The sequence below is a fragment of the Hyaena hyaena genome, unplaced genomic scaffold, assembly GCF_003009895.1.
Source record: "Hyaena hyaena isolate Hyena2069 unplaced genomic scaffold, ASM300989v1 scaffold_643, whole genome shotgun sequence".
Classification (NCBI taxonomy): Eukaryota; Metazoa; Chordata; class Mammalia; order Carnivora; family Hyaenidae; genus Hyaena; species Hyaena hyaena.
The window spans coordinates 59535-80410 of record NW_024081277.1 but is presented as its reverse complement, the minus strand read 5'-3'; the positions used below and the strand labels follow the sequence as shown (position 1 = coordinate 80410).

The 20876-nt window shown below is 42.5% G+C and overlaps 1 protein-coding gene across 4 annotated transcripts in view; it reads right to left on the bottom strand.

Moving 5' to 3' along the window:
* RIN2 (Ras and Rab interactor 2) overlaps window positions 1–20876 on the bottom strand; it is a 110207-nt gene that overhangs the window by 34742 nt on the left and 54589 nt on the right. For all 4 annotated transcript variants that reach the window (XM_039216614.1, XM_039216615.1, XM_039216617.1 and 1 more), the window contains 3 exons: window positions 8540–8732; window positions 4442–4553; window positions 388–460 (listed from right to left, as the gene is read on the bottom strand). In XM_039216614.1, coding sequence (XP_039072545.1) covers window positions 388–460; window positions 4442–4553; window positions 8540–8732 — 378 coding nt within the window. The remainder of the gene's footprint in view (window positions 1–387; window positions 461–4441; window positions 4554–8539; window positions 8733–20876) is intronic.

The window sequence follows — 20876 nt, the reverse complement described above, 5'->3', positions numbered from 1 at the left end:
AACCGCGAGCTAAAGACCTGAGCCAAAGATGCTTAACTGATTGAACCACTCAGGCGCCCCACATTATCAAGGATCAGGTTTGCAGCACGGATCCCTTTCTGTGTGTGCATGTGTGCATGTATGTACATGTATGTGAATGTGTGTTTGTTTCCCGTGCTTGCTGGGTCAAGGTCAAAGGAGCCATGGGGACAGCTTGAAGACACAGACACATTCATTTGGAGGGGCCAGCGAAGTTATTTTGATCAGTAGCCAACTCTTCCAGGGACACCTAGTCAGCGGCAAGCCTCCCAGACCCCTCCACCCTGCTTTAATCTAGAAACCCCAGGGCTGTTTATATTTCACACACCAAGCAGGCACTTGAACACCTGAGAGGAAAAGAGGCCTTACCTGCTGATGCAGTAGAAAGCAATGAGCCGGAATAAGTCTGCAAAACTGATTCCTGAGCCTTCCAAGGAAAAGGCTGGAAAAGAGAGTTTGGAAATGAGCTGAGTGTCCCGGAGCACTGTTCTGACACAGGAAAGGCCCTCTGGTGTTGTCTGCTGCGTGCACAGGACCATCTCTGAGCTCTCAGACCAACTACTGTGTGGCTTATCAGATCCAGCTGCAAGGGGGATGTGTGTCAGCCAGAAACAGGCCAGTAGAGAGTCTTCGGCCTAGAAGCTCAGCCCCTGACTCATTGGGAGCACGTGCTCCAGTGCTCAGTAAACAGACCAGCACAGGCTCAAACTGTACAACTGTCTTTTTTCTTTTTGAAATTCAAACACAAAGCTGGTCAGGGGGCAAGGGACCAGTGAGGCTGGAGGGAGAGGCCATCAGCGCACAACAAGGCTTGGGAAACACCCAAGTCCCCACCCCCCTTGACCTTCCTAGGCTGGTCTTCCTGGGTCACACCCCTCTTTGCCAAAACAAGCCACCTACGGTTAAGACAGAAGGCAGCTTAGAGGAAAACAGAAGGTTCCAGTAAATTAGCTTTTAAATGCAGTGTGAAAGGTTCAAAAACTCACTTAGAATGCCCCCACCCACCACCACCGTCACCACCAAGAACACAAGCCTCCCAGCAAAGGTGTTCTGGCAAGATGGTGTGCCATTCTGCATATCTTCCAAATGGCAGGACAGTGAGTGGATAACTTTAAATACTTGAGTAATCGCGAACCACTCCTCACGCCAGGCTGACTGAAATGCCATTCAGGCAGTCCTTTAAAAACATTCCAAGCATCCTCAGCCTTGTGAAGGTTTCATTTCCTCAATCAGATGAGTTTTTCTCCCAATTGTCACACTTCATGTCTTCACTTATGTTGCTTGCTATTTCCTTATGCTGTGTTATTTTGATTATTTGATTATTTAGTATTTCAATAGCACCTCCAAAACACACCTATGCCTCTGTACACATAACCATGACAGACAGACAGAAACAGAAACATACACATGTGCATACCACTATTTAGCGAGTTAAATAGGAAGAAACCAATTTGGGGTAGGTTAACTTCTCTGAGCCTTGGTTTTCTCATCTGTACCATGGACAATAATAATACTTTCCCTTTCTCCCAGAAGGGTAGGAGTGGAAAGGGAAATGAAAAAAGAAAATGGAGTAATTCATGTGAAAGCAGTCAATACAAATATGAGCTGGTATTTATTATTAAACCATACTGTCCAGACATTATGACAAAATATCTATGTTTTCAGAGCAAGTCCTTCCTTTCTCAATCTACCTCTGTTCATAGAGGAGCAAAGCCCAGGCCAGGGAAGGGGCCATGATGGTGAGACGAAGACCTGTGGTAACTAGTTATAGCCAGGTTAATGCTTTGCTCAGACCAGCTCTTTCAACCATTTTAAGTCCTCCAGGTAGGAATAGGGAATTGATCCCGAATCTTGATACAATAGGGAAAAAAAATCTTCAGCCAGGAGGAATCTAAGATGAATACCCAGAAACATGGAAAGTACAAATATTAACTATACTTACTGTAGGGGGGGCAAAGAAGGGACTTCCAGACTAACTTATCATGCTTAACTTTGGATATTTAGAAGAGATTTAAAAACCAGATGGGGCGCCTGGGTGGCTTAGTCGGTTAAGCGTTCGACTTTCGCTTAGGTCATGATCTCGCGGTTCGTGGGTTCGAGCCCCGCATCGGGCTCTGTGCTGACTGCCAGCTCAGAGCCTGGAACCTGTTTCAATCTGTGATTCCCTCTCTCTCTGACCCTCCCCTGCTCACACTGTCTCTCTCTCTCTCTCCTAGAAATAAATAAAACATTAAAAAAAAAAAAAAACCAGTTAGGGTTAGGGTTGGGGGGAAGAGGGGGGAGATGTGCATGGAGGAGGGCACTTGTTGGGATGAGCACTGGGTGTTATATGGAAACCAAGTTGACAATAAACTATTTGTAAAAAAAAATAAAATAAAATAAACTTTATCTCTGTATACATAAAAAAAAAATAAAATCTACTATTACAAAAAATAAATAAATAAAAACCAGTTAGATCTGGGGCGCCTGAGTGGCTCAGTTGGTTAAGAGTTTGCCTCTTGGTTTCAGCTCAGGTTATGATCTCACAGTTCATATGTTTGAGCCCTGTATTGGGATCTGCACTGACAGTGTGGAGCCTGCTTGGGATTCTCTCTCTTTCCCTCTCTCTTCCCATATCTTGCTCTCTCTCGCTCTCTCTTTCCTTTCTCTCGCTCTCTAAAAAGAAATAAACTTAAAAAAAATAAAGGGGCACCTGGATGGGCTTAGTTAAGTGTCTGACTTTGGCTCAGGTCATGATCTCATGGTTCATGGGTTCAAGCCCCAAGTCAGTCTCTGTGCTGACAGCTCAGAGCCTGGAGCCTGCTTCAGATTCTGTGTCTCCCTCTCTCTGCTCCTCCCCCAGTCACATTCTGTCTCTATCTCAAAAAAATAAATAAAATAAAATAAAATAAATAAACTAACATTTTTTAAAACTTAAAAAAAACCAGATCTATCACTTCTTGGCAAGCTGACTTTTAGATGCCACCTCAGCATGTCCTTTCTTCACTTAATATTTAATCCATCGTCTTTAAAATGGAGGGTTTGAAATCTATCTTGTGATTACCTCCTAATGCAAATATACTGGTATGAACTGTGCACCAGGGTCACTGACTGCTCCTGGAAGTCTTCCATGGCCTCAGTGACCTTGGGAAGCCTGGAGGAAAGACACCACCAGGCCCAGGTTTACAGCTGAACCTGAGGCAGACCACAGAGAGGCTGGCAGGTTTCACTTCTGCTGGAAATTGTCCTCTAGACTTCACATTTGGCTCAGTGAGACTATGAACTCCAGGTTGAGTATCATCCCTTATTTGCCCTTAAAATGACCTCAGTACCTTCGGTTTTTCAAATCATAGATTGAGGCTTGCTTAGGTGGAAATCAAGAAGTAAGCAAAAATCCTAGTCTCAGTCTTACTACTGAGAGAGTCGACAAGCTTCTGAACTTATTTCTCCTGGCCATCACTCATTGGCTTGCTAACCTGTGATTTCAATGAAGACTTCCCCTTTGGGACATAGATTCACTATGGATCCTTCCTTGGAACTGGCAGTACATCAGCACTGTGTGTTCCTTTTTATATTTAAAACACGTCCAGGGGTGCCTGGGTGGCTCAGTCAGTTAAGTGTCTGACTTCAGCTCAGGTCATGATCTTGCGGTTCATGAGTTCGAGTCCTGCATCAGGCTCTGTGCTGACAGTATGGGGTCTGCTTGGCACTCTCTCTCTCTCTCCCTCTATCTCTCTGCCAACAACCCCCACCCCCTGACTTGTGCTTTCTCTCTCTCTCTCTCACTCAATATAAATAAATAAATAAATAAATAAATAAAACACATCTTTCTAAGACTTCACATTTTCAGTGATTGCAGAATATCAGAAACAAAACCAATTCTATTGAACTCCATTCTCCCTTCAAAACTTCTGCCAGTTGATTTTTTTCAGAGGGCTGGATTCTGCCTCTGATTAGTTGCATTTAAGAAATGACTGAACAGTGATCATATGGAGGGAACATGTCCATTCAAGGATTATTTACAAAGATGTGCAGACACATCCTGTAGCATGAGACCTCATAAAAAGGCCCAATTGCTGTAGCTTATCCTACAGGTTAATCATCAGCAAACTTAGGAATCAAATCCATGCTCTACTTAACTGGGAAAGGGGTAAAAAAAGCCAACCTGCCATGTGCCAAGCAGTAGGCTGCATATTTTGTCCATAGGTTGTTTAATTAAACTGTTAATAGCTCTCTGATGTTATGATCACCCCATTATACTGATAAGAAAACCAAGGCTCTTAAGGTAGCCTACCTGCCCAGTCACTGAGTGAACAAATAATAGCGCCAGAATGCAGGCTCACGTCTGTCTGTCTCAAAAGGTAATCTCCTTCCACTTCCACTTGTTCAGGAGACCCAAGGTACCTCCCATAAACCAGGACTTAGCCATGTGGTGACCACTCACTGTATGTGCTTTCCTTTATGGCAAATTCCTTGAGTGGGGCTCCAAATTCACAGGGGAGGCGAAGTGAGAGGACTTTCTTCTGCATTTTGGTAGATTTGCGAACCAGGAAGATCTAGCAGAGGGAAAAGAAATTTAAGCTTAGGAAATATCTAGAAGGTTAGAACCTGGATATATGATTTCCTGCACACCTAATGTTCATGACTAGAATGCCCTTCATAACTAACATGTCCTGCCCGATTCGACCAAGGACGCTCTACTGCCAACAAAAGGGACTGTCAAAGAGCATGCTCCAGATGCCTTCCTTTGACAACTGGCTTCAAAAGAATCCTACTTTCCCTTTGACAGAAACTTCTCCATAAGGCTAGTAGCTCCCCTGGTCTACAGATGCATATTCAGTTTGGTGAGTGTTTCATGGCACAAATTATATGTTCTCTAGCTGGTGCCGTATATGGGCATCATAGTTGATGACACCCAGATTCTAAACACAGGTAACATGACTAAACCACAGGTGATGAACTGGGAGTTCACTGACTAATTTGGTTCATGGGTGTATTTGTGACAGAAAATTAAATTTGTTTCTCAGAGTGAAAAAGCAGGTTTTGTTGTTTTTCACATTAAAATCAGAATTTCTAGCTTCTCTTAGAAAAATAGGACGATATGGCAAGGCCAAATGGTGACAATTGCTGGAGCTGAAAATCGCTGCCCCATTAGGGAGGCAGGAAGGTGTCCTCGAGCATCACCACAGCCAGCACTGGAGCTGCAGGTCCATTTATTCCTGACTCGCCCCACTTTGTGACAGTCTCCCTCCAGGTTCTAATACTGGCTTCAGATGCGTGCTTTATTTTTTAATATAATTTATTGGCAAATTGGCTAACATACAGTGTGTACAATGTGCTCTTGGGTTTGGGGGTAGGTTCCTGTGGTTCATCACTTGCATACAGTACCCAGTGCTCATCGCAACAAGTGCTCTCTTCAATGCCCATCACCCATTTTCCCTTCTCTCCCACGCCATCTCTCCCACTCCACCCATCCACCCTCAGTTTGTTCTCCGTATTTAAGCGTCTCTTATGGTTTGCCTCCCTCCCTCTCTATTTATAACTATTTTTTCCCCTTCCCTTCCCCCATGGTCTTCTGTTAAGTTTCTCAAATTCCACGTATGAGTGAAAACACATGATATCTGTCTTTCTCTGCCTGACTTATTTCACTTAGCATAATACTCTCCAGTTCCATGCACGTTGCTGCAAATGGCAGGATTTCATTCTTTCTCATTGCCAAGTAGCATTCCATTGTATATATAAACCACTCTTTCTTTATCCATTCATAAGTGGATGGACATTTGGGCTATTTCCATAATTTGTCTATTGTTGAAAGCCTGCTATAAGCATTGGGGTACATGTGCCCCTATGCATCAGCACTCCTGTATCCTAGTAAATTCCTAGTAGTGCTATTGCTGGGTTGCAGGGTAGTTCTATTTTTAATTTTTTGAGGAACCTCCACACTGTTTTCCAGAGCAGCTGTATCAGTTTGCATTCCCACCAATAGTTTCAGATGTGTGCTTTAAACCAGCCCAAGCCCTAGTGCTGACCTTGGGCCACCATCCTGGGTTCCAACACTGCAGAGGCAAGTATGCCATGTACTACTATACACTGCACAACTCTAGGGGGCACCAATTACATGGGCTACAAGTCAAATGGTGCTCCCTGGAGCATGCAGTGGGGCAGCCTGGCTGAGTTCTGATTCCCTTCTGTAGTACATGGTCCTTCTCCAAGGATCCTATCCTGTCTTGTTTCTTTAACCACTTCTTCCTCTGCATTTGGACACCATGCTCTCTGCTCCCTGATCCTTATTATTATTTATTATTATTATTATTATTATTATACCTAATCTTCACTTCCTTCTGTATATCCAGTCAACAGCTCCTAAGAAACTATATCTGGTTTGGGGGTAGGAGGGTGGCTATGGAGATTAGGTGTCTGGTAAGAAGGGAATTGGGAAGATCTTTGAATTCTCTCTTTTCTCCCAGCATCCATGGGGTGGCAGCCATAGAATAGGATATATGTAATAGCCATTTCTGGGAGTCAATGTTTCTGGGACACCCTAAACTGAAACAGATATTTCCTTAACACTATGATGGGTTAAAAAAAAAAAAAAAAGCCCAAAGCATGGCTGGGAGGCAGCTGATCCTTGGTAGAACTAAAGTATTATTCCCTTGTGCACGTGGGAATCTCCTTGAGTCTTGGGGTTCAGGGAGAGTACAATCTTATTTCCTGAATGTCTGAAGCTTTATAGCAGGGGTTGGTAAAGCTGTAGACCCAATCTATCCTGCCACCTGTTTTTGTAAATAAAGTTTTATTGAAACGAAGCTGCATTCATTCATTTACATGTTGTCTATGGTTGTGTCTGCACTTCAAGGCAGAGCTGAGAGGTTGTGTCAGACAGTATGGCCCACAAAGCCAAAAATACTTATACTCTAGCCCTTTACAGAAAGTTTGCTGATTCCCATCATAGAATGTAGATACATTAAGGCTGGTGGCACCAGCCACCATGGCCAGACTTTCAAATGCCCTTTCCCCTCACAACTGCTTTCCCTTCTCTTCAGAATTCTTGCTTCTGGCCTCTCCTGATGAGTGTTTTTCCTGTCCTCAGCCTGCCCTTAGCCTGCCCCTTCTCGTCAGGCAGGCCCTGCCTAGGGATCAAGTAGGTGGACAGATAGAACATCCTGCCTGACTTGTTCCCCACAAGATCTCAGCAGGAATGGACGTGCCCCACACTGGGAGTGAAGTATGGCAGGGAAATATGGCTAGGCAGGTTGCCTAGCAACAGAGCCACTTCTCTCTCCAAAATTTTTGTGCAGAAATGCAGGAGCAGACAACTCAACCTCCAAAAAGAGGGTTTTTGGATGTGGGTCTGATCATACAGACCCAGACTAGAGGCAACAACCTGGTGTGCCGGTCAAGGAATTTTCCACAAAGATGATCAAATATTGTGCCTAGTTACCCTGAGCATGTTCCAACAGAGGCCTCAGTCCTGTCTGTTTCTGTCAGAGGAGAAACAAAGACTCACTTAGAGGTCAAAAAATAGTAACAGACAGGCTCTGGCTGATAGGAAACTCAAAAGTTTGTTTTTTTGTGCTCAATTCCTACAATATTCTCAACCAGCTACCATGGATTTTATTTTCCTTGCTTCTCCATATATTTCTTAGTTTCTATCTCTTGTCATGAGTTGGTCCAAGTCTTATTTTATCTGTGATTTACTGTATTTATCCTTTTTTGGGAAGTAGACATTGTACACAAGCTCCTTCCAACACAAGCTTCTATGATGATGGAAACATCCTATATTCTACACCATCCTATATGGTAGCCTCCAGCCATCTGTAGCTAGTGAGCACTTAAAATGTGGCTAGTGCACCTGAGGAACTGAGTTTTTAATTTAATTTAACTTTTTTAATGTAAAGTTAAATAGCCACACAGGGCAAGTGGCTACCACATTGAACAGCACCAGATACACCAATCACTGAGTGACATTTTGGGGGGAACCACTATAGAGTCATGGCATGGTCTTGATTAAGAGACTAGTATTGGCTAGGGAGTAATTGAAGAAACATAATTGGACTGTGAGCCCCATGAGAAGCCATGAGGAAGCCCAAGAGAAACAGGATTACACATCTGCAGCAAGAGCAGGCAAGTCTATGGACACAGAACTTTTGAAGTTTGGGTCCCAAGTTGGATGGCTAGACCCTGGCAGGGTTCCCAGGCTCAGAATGAAAACAGCAGGGGCAGCTGAAGAGCCCACAACCAGGCTCGTCTTCAGTGCTGAGGTCCAGGAAGTCAGCCCAGGTGCCCTGGTATCCTGCTGAGTCCTGGATGTCCCTGGGTAACTGAGCCAATGAAGACAGAAAGACAAACGATGAAGGGGCTCTTTTCTTTGGAGCTGCCTTCGTATTTTCCACAATCTTCTTGCATTGCAAAACCCAGGTACGCACCGGACACCATGCTTCCTATAGCCAGGGAAGAACTTTCTGGAATTCCAAGTCTTTCTCTTTAAGGAAGCAACAGCCCTGCCTGTCTCAACCTGTTTCCTTGAGAGTCTGCGTCTTACCCCTGGAGGCTGGGACTGGAGGACTTTGGCTGCCCCCTCCTCACTCAGACTCAGTTGCAGCCATATTGGGTGGGTGTGGAGAAGCCGGTCCAAAATGCTGAGCCTGTTGGAGAGGCTGTCATAGCCAGAGTCCCGGGGACAGGTCTTCACATCCGTTTCTTCGGAATAGCCATCGTCCTTGTGTCTTACCATGCTAGGAGAAAGAGAATTGGCAGGTATCAAAAGGCTGCTGCCTGCTTCTCTGACAAGGAGACCATCCTGCAGTCTCTAGGCTACACAGGCCCTAGCACATACCCCATCTTTTCATCTCCATCTCACTTGTCTTCCCTCCAGCCTGAAAGCTTTCTGAAGGCAGATGCCATACTAGCTCTCACTCCATATCTACAGTATTAAACAGAATATTCAACAGATCCAACACACCTTCTATTTCTAACCTAGTTTTCAAAAGCTTCTAAACATCCTGAATGCTGTTGAGTCTGTCATCTGGCATAAACCATTTCACAATTTGAGCACAAAACCCTAAATGCCAAATTCTATATGGCAGCACAAGGTCCTAAAGCCCAAAAACATGTCATAAGCACAAGCATGGCATGCTGTAAAAGCAAAGACAAAAATGGGGCTCTGGGCGGCTCAGTCGGTTAAGCATCCAACGACTTTGGCTCAGGTCATGATCTCACAGTTTGTGAGTTCTAGCCCCACATTGGGCTCTGTTTTGACACCTCAGAGCCTGGAGCCTGCTTCAGATTCTGTGTCTCCATCTCTCTCTGCCCCTTTACCATTCATGCTCTCTCTCTCTCAAAAATAAACATTAAAAAATTTTAAAGCAAAGACAAAATACTCACTCATGCACACTCATTTTGCACCCAAATGAATTAGATTTCATTTGTTTTCATACATCTAGGCATTTTTATTACTAATATTATTTGTAACAAAACTTCACAGTTGAGGAATGCTGTGATATTCATAAAATCATTCATATGAACATTATTCATAATTGCCATAAAATGGAAACAGACCAAATTTCCATCAACTAATGAATGGAGAAATAAAATGTGATATATCCATACAATGGAATTTTATTCAGCCATAATATTCATTCCTTTTTATGAATAAAGTACTGATCCATGCTCCAAAATGGAATGAACTGTGAAGACTTCATGCTAAGTGAAACAAGCTAGACACAAATACGGTATGATTCCCTTTATACAAAATATCTAGACTAGACAAAAATAGAGAAACAGAAAGATCAGTGGTTGCCTGAGATTTGGGGCAGGGATGGAATGGGTAGTGATTGCTAATAGGTGTCGAGTTTCTTTTTGAGGTAGAGAAAATGCTCTGGACCAAGATGTACTGATGGCTGTACAATTTTGTGAATATGCTGAAAACCACTGAATTATATATACTTTAAAGTATGATATGTGAATTAAATCTCAATAAAAATATCATATTGATTTCCATAGTTGCCTTTGGCTCCAACACTAATTCTATGACTGATTAATCCACATTTTATGAATGAGAAAACTGAGGCCAACTCAAGAAGGTATTGGGCTATCCAGACTTATAAAAAGCCAAGAAATGGCAGAGCCATAAGGTCAAGAGGCTTGGTGTTCCTCCAACTTATCAGGTAACAATTAAGATCATGAACACAGGAAAGTCTGTATCTATGTGGTATCTACTGTCTGCCAGCCCTTCACAAACATTCTCTCATTTCCTGTAAAACAGCCCCAAAAGGCAGGTACTAGGAATCCAGTGTTTTTAAATAAAGGGGACAGGGAAGCTCAGACAGCTTGAGCAACCTGTACAAGGCAAGGATATGCTTCTGAGAGTGAGAAGGTAGAAATTCCAATCCAAGGGTGCTTGGCTCTGGGTTCTTCTTCCCTCTACCATGTCCTGGCTTTCAGTGAGCTGGTCATCAACACCAGTCCTGGAGTGGCCGATGGAAAATATTAGAGCTGATCACTCACACCTGAAGGGCCAAGTTCAGGCTGGGGTTCAAACACCTAAACCCAAAGAAACCCAAATGTGTAGCCTGAAGGAAGGCTTCAACATTGCTAATGATGACAATAAAGCCAAATCGTAGGCAAGAGTGAAAAAATGTTTGAAAAAAAAAGTGTGCTTTTTTGGACATGCCACTCCTAAAAGGTGGGATTGAATACAGAAGAAGCCAAACTAAGGTGATCATTTTGGGGTGAGTGGGCTCAGTAACAATATCCACAAGGGCAGCATGTGGGCTGGCCAGAGACCCCCGTCCTAACATCTTCTCCACACATTCTTGACTTTCTATAGATCTAAAGAATCTAATGCCTGCATTCAAGATTTACATTTTTTTCCCTGAATGTTTTCCTTTACCTTTGCTACAACTTTCCAGATGGAAGAGTCTTGGCCAAAAAAGAGCAGTTTCTCATTCTGTAAATGCCATTCCAGGGCCTCCAGGTATTTTGAAGTGAATCTTTGCAGCTATAAGAACAATCTCTTCAAAATGAAGCTGGTGTTTAAATTCCTTTCACATGAGATAAACAAGGCAACTTTAGAGCAGTATTCTCAACGCTGGCTGAGTATTAAAATTGCCTAGGAAGCTTAAACATGTTTTGGTGGCTAGACTGCACCCCAGATCAAATAAATCAGACATTTTGGCGTGGGACACAGGCATCACAATTTTAAAAATTGCTGCAGGCAATCCCAGCTTGCAGCCAAGTTTACAACCACTGCATTGGATTGGCACTTGAGCCCAAGAGAGAAATCTCCTAGGGTTTGTAAAGCTACAGATTCCTGGTTCTGGCCCCAGAGGGTCTGATTCTGCAGCTCACGGGTGGGGCTCTGTATTTCTAACAAGTTCCAGGAAATGTGGATGCTCCAGTCTGAGGAGCACTTGCTTGAGATCTAAGAGCAAAACATGCACTTGAACCCAGGTCCAATTAGGTGGGATGGGTTTTTTTTTTTGGGGGGGGGAGGATGGAGTTTGGAGGAGGGTGGTAACAGCCACCGAAAGAATTCTCCAAACCCAAATAAACCCTTCATCCCTGCCATCTCAGGTTGGTAATATTTTACCAAGAGCAAATTTCTAGTCTCTAACATGGCAATCCTAATACTCACATATGCTGTGAGTAAATATGTTGACGCTCTGCCTTCCTTAGAAGGGCACATCCTGTGATGCCTCAGTTGTTCAAGAAGCTAAAGAGCCTTTGTTTGGACAACGAACTTCAGCCTAAAAACCCATGGCCCAGCCAGGAAGACAGTGAATAAGATTCATGGGGCTTCATAAAGGAACATCCATAAATTAGATCTTGTCTTTGCCTATGACTAAGTTAACTCCTTTCTTTAACAGCCTTTTGAGATTTATAGTATATTATTATAAGACAGATTGAAAGAGGGGTGCCTGGGTGGCTCAGCTGGTTAAACGTCCAACTCTTGATTTCATCCTACAATTCGTGGGTTCAAGCCCCACATCGGGCTCTGGGTTGACAGCACAGAGCCTGCTTGGAATTCCCTCTCTGCCCCTCTCCTGCTCTCCTTCTCTCTCAAAATAAACTTTTTTTAAACTTTTTTTTTTTTAAGACAGATTAAAAGAAGGAAAGAAAAAAAGACATTAGCTTTTATCAGAGACAACTGATAAACTAATGTGGGATAGAACTAATGTGGGAAATGTTGAATCTGCACTGCACTTTGTCGGTTCCTTGCCCAGTCCCCCTTTACCAGACTGGGCACCCATGCCCCTGCTGCCATGAGTGCTGAGAAGCTCACAGCTTTCCCCTTCTCCTGGGCATACCTAGAAAGTCATGTCCTCCCCCAGGAGCAACACTCTGCTAGCGACATGCAGATGCAGGGCGTAGAGGAATGGCCTTCTTGCCTAAATGCGGGATAGCTCTGGAGTGCTATTCATGTTGCAGAGCTCCCCATGGGATCAGGCTGTGGCTAGACTCCAGCTGCCCCCATATCTTTGCCTGGTTTCCTGCTAGTCCTGGACTGAACCCCTCAGTGCTTCACAGGCTGCTCCTGAGACCCTATCTCAATAAATCACAACACAAGAATCTGCATCTCAGGCTCTGCTTTTAGGGAATTCAATCGGAAACAGAAACTGAAAAAATGAATAGAAACTACTGATTCTTAAAATAGATATCTGCCTGCATATATCCGGGGTGGGAGTGGGGGTGGGGATTAGTTAAGGAGGTGGCAAAGAATAGGTGGTTTATAAAAGATAAACCAGTGTGATATCATCCAATAGCTTCTCATATGACATGGTCACGGTGGGATGGCCGTGACCAGCACACGAGACCTACCTCCCCTTTTGAGCTTCGTCTTTCTAATCTGAAAGTGGTAAATAACCTCTCCACCACCGTATAGGTATAAAACTGATGCAAGCAAGAATCCTGAATGGATGCTAACATCAGTAGGTGAAAGATTGTTAGGGGACAGAACATTCACAGTCTTAAAATATCATCCCACAGATTACTTATTCATGAAGAGGAAAGGTACTCTGACAATAGAGAAATCTGGGAGACACCATATTAAAAATTTTTTTTAAACATTTATTTATTTTTTGAGATAGTGAGAGACAGAGTGTGAGCTGGGGAGGGGGAGAGAGAGGGAGTCACAGAATCCGAACCAGTTTCCAGGCTCTGAGCTGTCAGCACAGATTCGACATGGGGCTCAAACTCATGAACCACGAGATCGTGACCTGAGCCAAAGTTGGATATTTAACTGAGCCACCCACGCACCCCCAGGAGACACCATCTTAATCAAGTAATCAGCATTAACACCTCCAACAATGTCAGACACCTGACATCATGTGCCTCAGAAATTGATGCTCTGAGAAGGTTACAATACCACCTGGGTCATTTTCCTGCTCCCACATGTGTTTAGAATCTACACAAAAGAAAACTATCAGACAAATTCAAAGTCACAGACTTTCTGCAAAACCACTGGCCTGAACTCTTCAAAATATCAATGTCACAAAAAAAACTTTTTAAAGGCTGTGAGATTATTATAAATAAAAGGAGAATAAAGAGACATGAGAACTATATTGAGTACACAGAATTGATCATATATGGCATAAAAAACATAGCTATAAAGAACAATTGGAGATATTTGAATAAGGATGTTTAACAGATAATATTGTATTAATGTCTACTTTCCTGACTGTGGTAATTTTATTTATGTAGGAAAATGTTCTCGTTCTTAAGAGATACAAACTTCAGAATTTAGGGTCAAGGCATGAAAATGTTGGAAAGTAAGTGTCAAATAATCAGCACCCTATCCTCCTCCAAAAAAAGTGGGGGCAAGGGAATAGAGAAATAAAGAAAATGTGGCAGAATTTAAACAATTGGTAAATTTAGGTGAATGGTACTATTCTTAAATTGCCTGTAATGTTTGAAATTTCTCAAAATAGTAGGTTGGAAAAATATCTACCATCTCCATGGGATATTGAGTATAAAATTCATGTACCTATTCAACTATTACTACTATATCCAAGCATACAGGCTTGCTTTCATGGGGAGAGAAAGCTCAGGTATGGATTTAGTGAGACCCATAGCCACATGTGAAAATACTGGGCAAACCCCAGAATGCCTCACAAATGTAAGGTACCTCTAGGGACAGAGAACAAACTCTGGGAAACTCATCTACTGTATCTGCCCTCAATCCAACTGACTGGGATCTCATGGCTCTGAAGCAGCCCAGTTGGTATTACACCCACTCAGGGGATAGAGCTCTCCAATACCAGTTACACTGTGGTCACACCCAATTTAAGGCCCTTTTGAGTGTGGAATGAGAGTGCCTTTCCACTTGGCTGTATTCCCTTCATTTGTAGGGCCAAGCATTAGTAACCTATACAGGACTAAGAAGAAGTGACTCCAGAAAGCATGCTCTAATGTAGGACAGGCAGAAAGACACTAGGTCTAGTTTTACTAAATTGCGCAGACTCAGATTCGTCTCAGAGAAACCAATAATTTTCAGCAGAGTTTCCAAATGATGCCCTTTCTTGTCCCAATCCAGAATTCCAGGGGATTGCATAACCTATTAATTCAGCTTCTAGTGACCAGGCTTCCAAACACCACATAGATGTCTGTTTACTTTGACTTTACAGTAGTTTCTTTTCAAACAAATGACATAGAGAACTCAGCAATATATAAAGTACATAAGACTTTGAAGTAGGTTGTCTCTGTAGAAAAAAATACTGGTCCAGTAAATACAGTCAACAACCTTCTATACATTAGAACCTTAATTCAGCTGTTGGATAGCAAAAATGAAGCTTAAAGGGTCTAGATCCGAGGCATAATGCCAAGTTATTATTATCAACAAGGTGGTACATTCCATTTGACTAAAGGGTCTCAGCACAGGTGCAGTGTTCTTGATGGCTCTGTCCTCAGGACATGAGGACAAACCAAGTATACACAAAAAACAAAAAGCCAACCCCCCCCCTCTGTCTGCATTAAAAACACACCTTCATTAAGCTGAACAATTATTATATTTTTGAAATGGACAATTTTCATCAACATCTGTCATAAGCTATCCTTGATTATTTTTTAAAGACAAAAGCTGTTTCAGTTAAATACTTTAAAATGTGCTATGAATTTTTCTTTCTAAAGCAGACTGGTAGATCATAATTCAGCTAAAAAAAGGATGGCTTTAATGAATCAACAACTTCTAACGATGTCTCATAGACTCATGGCAAGTTCTCTGGAATTAAATAAAGCAAGTGGTGACTCTAATCGGGTAAGGCTCTCCTATACCACTTGGTTCTCCAGCTCCCTTCTGCATTTTTGCATGTGTGAGAATGTATGCCTCTTCACAATCATGATCCTCTCTGTCGTGGAATTCGGTACAGGTGCGATCTACCTTCATGGAAAAGCCACTCTTATATTTTGTCTAGGTACTGTATTTTGCTTCCATTAATTACAGAATTAATGGGCCCTGTAAACTGGGACATCTGGAGACATTCAGATGAACCAGTCAGCAGGAGAGGTTGAAGGAAGGACTATCATGACTTTCTAAAATACAGCTTGGCCTTTGACTTTTGCCTTCTTCTTCTCTACTCCCCAATTCCTGGCCCCAGATTCCACGCCTGGTCTCCTATATCAGGCTTTACAAAAGTGTGGAAGGTGATTCTCTCTTGGCAGAAGACTCCCTGCTTGCTTCCAGGCCAATCCTGGTGATGGACTTAGAGCTAGGTAACCCACAAGGGCCACCTCAGGTTTGGATCTGAAGTGGGGAGTGGCAGGCTCCATCCAGGTCTTACCTGGATTTCCAGCAAAGTGCTCCCTGAAAACTCAAACTTTAGGAAGACTCAATGCTCTTCCTTAAGGCTGAGTGCTGATGGACCTTCCCAACTTTTAAGAAGACTAATAGTTTTTCCTTGTTTACATGATGTCTAATAAACAGTCATAGAATGAATCATGACAAGTTGATGGGGTTAATTATAATAGGAGGCTGATTCCATCAATAAAACACAATAAAACAAAAATAAACAACAAAAGCAGAACCTTGGCTTCCAAGGTACTTTTGTCCAGGACATAATTATGGCTTAAGAGTCATCATATTTCCTGTCTCCCTAACAAAGAGCTGTAGTCCTGCTATAAAATAAAGAACTCAAAAACAAAACAAAACCATACTTGGTGGGATAGTGTAGATTAATTTTGATACTTTATAAATTCTTTATGGTTTATTAAAATTGACATTTCTCAAAGAATGTTGGATATACCAAGGCAGTCCAAGGAGGCACAATTTTTAATGCCCAGTACTTATTTTAATAGTACTTATTTTAATGAACTACATTCATTAAGTGTAGTTCCCAATTATGGCAGAGATATTAAATTTACTTTTTTCCCCAATTTTTTTTGTTGTGATAAAACATACACAGCATAAAATTTACTATCTTAACCATTTTAAAATGTACATTGGTGTTATGTAAATCCATATTGTTGTACAAACACTGCCATTAATCTCCATAACTCTTTCCTCTTGCAAAACTGAAATCTATGCCTTGTATTAAGTAACTCTCCCCACTCTGGGAAACCACCATTCTACTTCAGGTCTCTATAATTTTGACTCCTCTAAGTACTTTATATAAGTGGAATCATATACTATCTGTCTTTTCATGACTGGCTTACTAAATTTACTTTTTAAAATATATGTAAAAGTGAGTAAATTTAAAGAAAAAATGTTAGGTAATCAAGAATAGGCAAGATGGTGCAAGAATAAGAAAAAAAGTGTGGCATTTGGGTTGAGGCAATCGGGATTGAAACATAAGGATATTTCTCCCATATTAATGTTTAAACTTGGCTCTTGGACTCAAGAGAAAAGATGATCCTGACAAAGCATCTATTTTCCATTACTCAGCTCCCTCCTTGCCTGGGATCAAGCTCTTCTGGAGTGCCCATTGGTCACTGGCTCCAACCCTCATGTCAAAAACAAGGTCGGATCCTGTTCCTTCCCCTATGGGCTGCAGCTGCAATCTTTCAACACATTCAATTCCTTCGCCCACTGTGTATGCACCTCTGGGTCGCTTAACCCATTTTACTCTACATTATACTTATTTCTCTTACTAGCCTAACTCCACCACAGACAGGCATTGATCTCATGCCTGCTGTACACATGATGGGGGACTGGGTAGGAGACATCTGCAAACAACATATCTATTCCTTGTGAGTGAGGTAAAGGAGAAGCTCAGTGGGCAACACAAAACATCATGCCCACTGGGTCTCTCAATTAGCTTTTTTCTGTGTCTCCCATGCATAACCTCTGATACAGGCCTTTTCTCAGCCCAGTGATAGAATCTGGCTGCTCAGCTCCAGTCTGGGAGACAAAAGGTTCTTGTGTCTGTGTTTATCAGGAAATGGGTGGCAAAAATCACCAGCACTACCAAGATCCCCCTGGCCTTTGGCCATATTAAGGCCCAGGGTGAGAAAAGGAAGCAGCCTAAATTCTTCCAGAACAACAAATCCAAAGTGTTAGCAGCTCCTTCATCACTGCTCATGAATTTCCTTCATTGGACGGCCCCTCCAACCTCCCACCAGCTGTCAAGGGGGTGGGCTATGGATATAAAAGCCAATGCTGAGTTTTAGCTGATGCCAACTGATGCAGGGCATTAGTGATACATGCTCCATTCAAGGTTCTCAAATACAGAAAGCCTTATTCCAACACGCGGAATGAGATTTAATTCCAACAAAAGAGGTTGACATGTACTAGCTCGTTGAGCACAGAGAGGACAGGGGTAAACAGTATTGTCAGGTAAGCTGCCTTCAGTTAAGGCAGGTGAACTAAAACCCAGAGTGGGTACTCCATGCACATACCTATGGGGGCTTTAGCATTGAGTTATCAACAAAGTTCTCATTTACCTGGAATCAGAATGCAACGACATGCAAATTTCCTGCATATGTGAATCAACATCAAGGTGCTAAGTTTTGTAAGGCATTCATGGTTTAATGTGGCCAACCCCCAATTCTAGCCCGTCCTTAGCCTCATCATCACCAGTGGTTTAGTAGAAAGAGCACTTGCAGTCAAGTAGAATCAAAGCCTCAGTTGACTCTTCATAACTGTGAGGCCTTGGCCTGTTCCTCCAGGTCACTCAGACTCAGTTTCCTTGTCTCTAAAGATGGAGTATGATGGGAAGAAGGAATATGTTACTAAAACAAAACCTGAAAAGAACAGACTCTATGAGTCTGGAACATCCTGAGAACTAGGAGTAAAGATTCTGTTCAGAAGAGTATCCAGGGTCCCCTAATTTCCAGAAATACAAAAAAAACAAAGCAAGTCAATCTATTCTAGGATGCACAAAAAGTATTCTGTAAACACAATTCCAGAGCTTGCTTTGTCAGCATTTAATGCAAGGCTTCTTGAAGATGGTCCCTGGCAGGTCCTCATTGCTGGAATGTTCTCCATCAATCATTGGGGCCTAGTCACCACCTGTATTCTGGTGCTTGCCATCCTCAACTTAAAGACAGGAGAAAAAAGGATGAAAAGCTTCTCTTGACATTTCTGTACTGGCCTCCCTGTGTGTACTGCTGTCTCTCAAGGGCCTCCCTTCCTCATTCTGCCCATGTGAAGCCTTTAGCCTAAGAAAGCCTCTTTACCTGATGTTGCTTCAGTGGGCCTCCATGGGAAACACGATGAAGCCTGAGGCATGGCACTGACCAAAGGCTCAGGCTTCCAGCTCCATGAGGTCAATGCAGGAATCATCTTAAGAAGGAATCAAGGACCATGAAGCACTTGCGTGGCTCAGTCAGTAGAGCTTTTGACTCTTGGTTTTGGCTCATGTGTGTGGAGTCTGCTTGGGATTCTCTCTCTTCTCTCTCTCTGCCCCTCTCCCTGCTTGTGCTCTCTCTGTCTCTCTCTCTCTGTCTCTCTCTCTCTCTCACACACACACACACATACACACACACATAAACATTAAAANCATCATAGAAGGCACTTTAATTTAACCCCTATTGCCAGATAAACAACTCCTCCAATAACACATACACACACACATAAACATTAAAAAAAAAAAAAAAAGAGTTAAGGACCAGATAGAGTTCAGAGTCCTCCATCTACCGTGGCCTTTCTTGGAACAGAAGACCCTGTCTATCCATATCAAAATGGAAGCAAATACACCCCCAAATGCCACACCGTGGCGAACATGCCAAGCTCGGTGGGACATGAATCAAGGGCTTCCTTAATCTTTGGTGAAGAGAACTGAGGAGTCTCTCAACAATGGTTTGTGAAAATATATGAGTAGAAGAGGCCTCTTATGTGGAGAGAGAGAAAAAAAACCATTGCTCATACTGAAAAGATTCATCTGATAAAACTTGTTGGCAGAGGGACCAATTTCTGTTACACACACACTCACACATATACACACACACATATACACATAAAGCAAATGAAAAATCCCAGAAAAATCTTCTGTCAAAAGTACCTAGTAGCTGGTGTCCAATGATATCTTACTTTTTTAAAAAATAGTTTATTGTCAAGTTGGTTTCCATACAACACCCAGTGCTCATCCTCATAAAAGGGCACTAATGATATCTTACTTTTAATCAAGAAACATTTCTTTAGAGTCTGTGAAGCTGAGTTAAACCCCTATTCTGTAATATTTAAATCTGGAGAGAAAGGAGGTTCAAATTCATTCTGGCTCTATGCAGAGCCCTGGCTAATCTCTCAGTTGACAGAAAAATTTCTGTGGAAGCTGAAGAAACTTTCACCCACCACTCAAAATGGGAAGAGTACGGGGGAAGCCTGGGGGAAGGGATATCTCTGTAAGGACCACTGTGTGTTTACCTGAGTCCAAGGGATATTAGACACTCTCTATCTTAGCTGCCTACTCGAAGTCAAAACGCTAGAAACTGATAGCTCTCTGTATCGTGCCGTCTCCCTACAGCATACAAGTTGATATTTTAATTCCTCAAGGCTTTGTTTTGTCCCCTAAAACTCCAAAAGGAAAAAGGCTAATATATTTTGGATTCTGGGTTTTATTCCTACAGAATTCCTGCTGCTCTCTGAGGGAGGGTGCCTGAGCTTCCTCAAAAGGATTTCTAAAAGCATATCCACAGAAGAATTTTGTGAAAAACTTGCAGGGCCTTCAGTGATTTTTCAGTTCTATCTACTGAGGACTGGGAGGGGAGAATGAACAAGGCAGAAACAGGAACAAAAACACACATCTGCCTCCAGGGAGGAGGAGGAGGGATTGCCATTTTCATAGAGGAGAAAGATCTGGTGACTTCTGTGGCCTATGAACTTCCTGTCATTGAGTCTCCAGCTAGAGATGAAAAGGGCAGATATGGAACCAATACTGGCACGGGCCTGTATTGGTTCCTGTAAAACTAAGAAACAGAAACAAAGAAACTGTTGTCCTGGCTGCCCTTGGAGTTGAAAACAGAGAAAGAGCCAGGCGGGCTCTAAGTCTTGGCTCGCTCACCCTTGACCCTGAGCAGTGGCACGCACGAGGCTTCACAGAAAGGCAAGCAGTTCATGGATTTGCTGTTCTTAGTGTTTAAGCGCTATTGGTTACACTAGTGTTATTTCACAGACTAAATCACAACTGCATTCTGACAAATCAGATATTTTGTGGCTGAATCAACTACCAATGTAATAGTGAGGCAAGGTTTGTAAAGGGTAAAACGTATCTAACTCTAGAGTATGCCTTTAATAAAATTATGTGTCCAAGGGTACTGTGGATTAGGAAGCCAGCCACTAAATTGGAAGGCATGATCCCTCAACAAAAATGGAATCAATATCTAGGACATACTGTGCATTTTCAGGATGATCAGAAATCCCCTTGTAAGTCTATGAAAATCATGCATGATCTGCCATTTAAATGCACAGAAAGACAGTGCAGGGGTACATTACAAGGGAAATAAATATA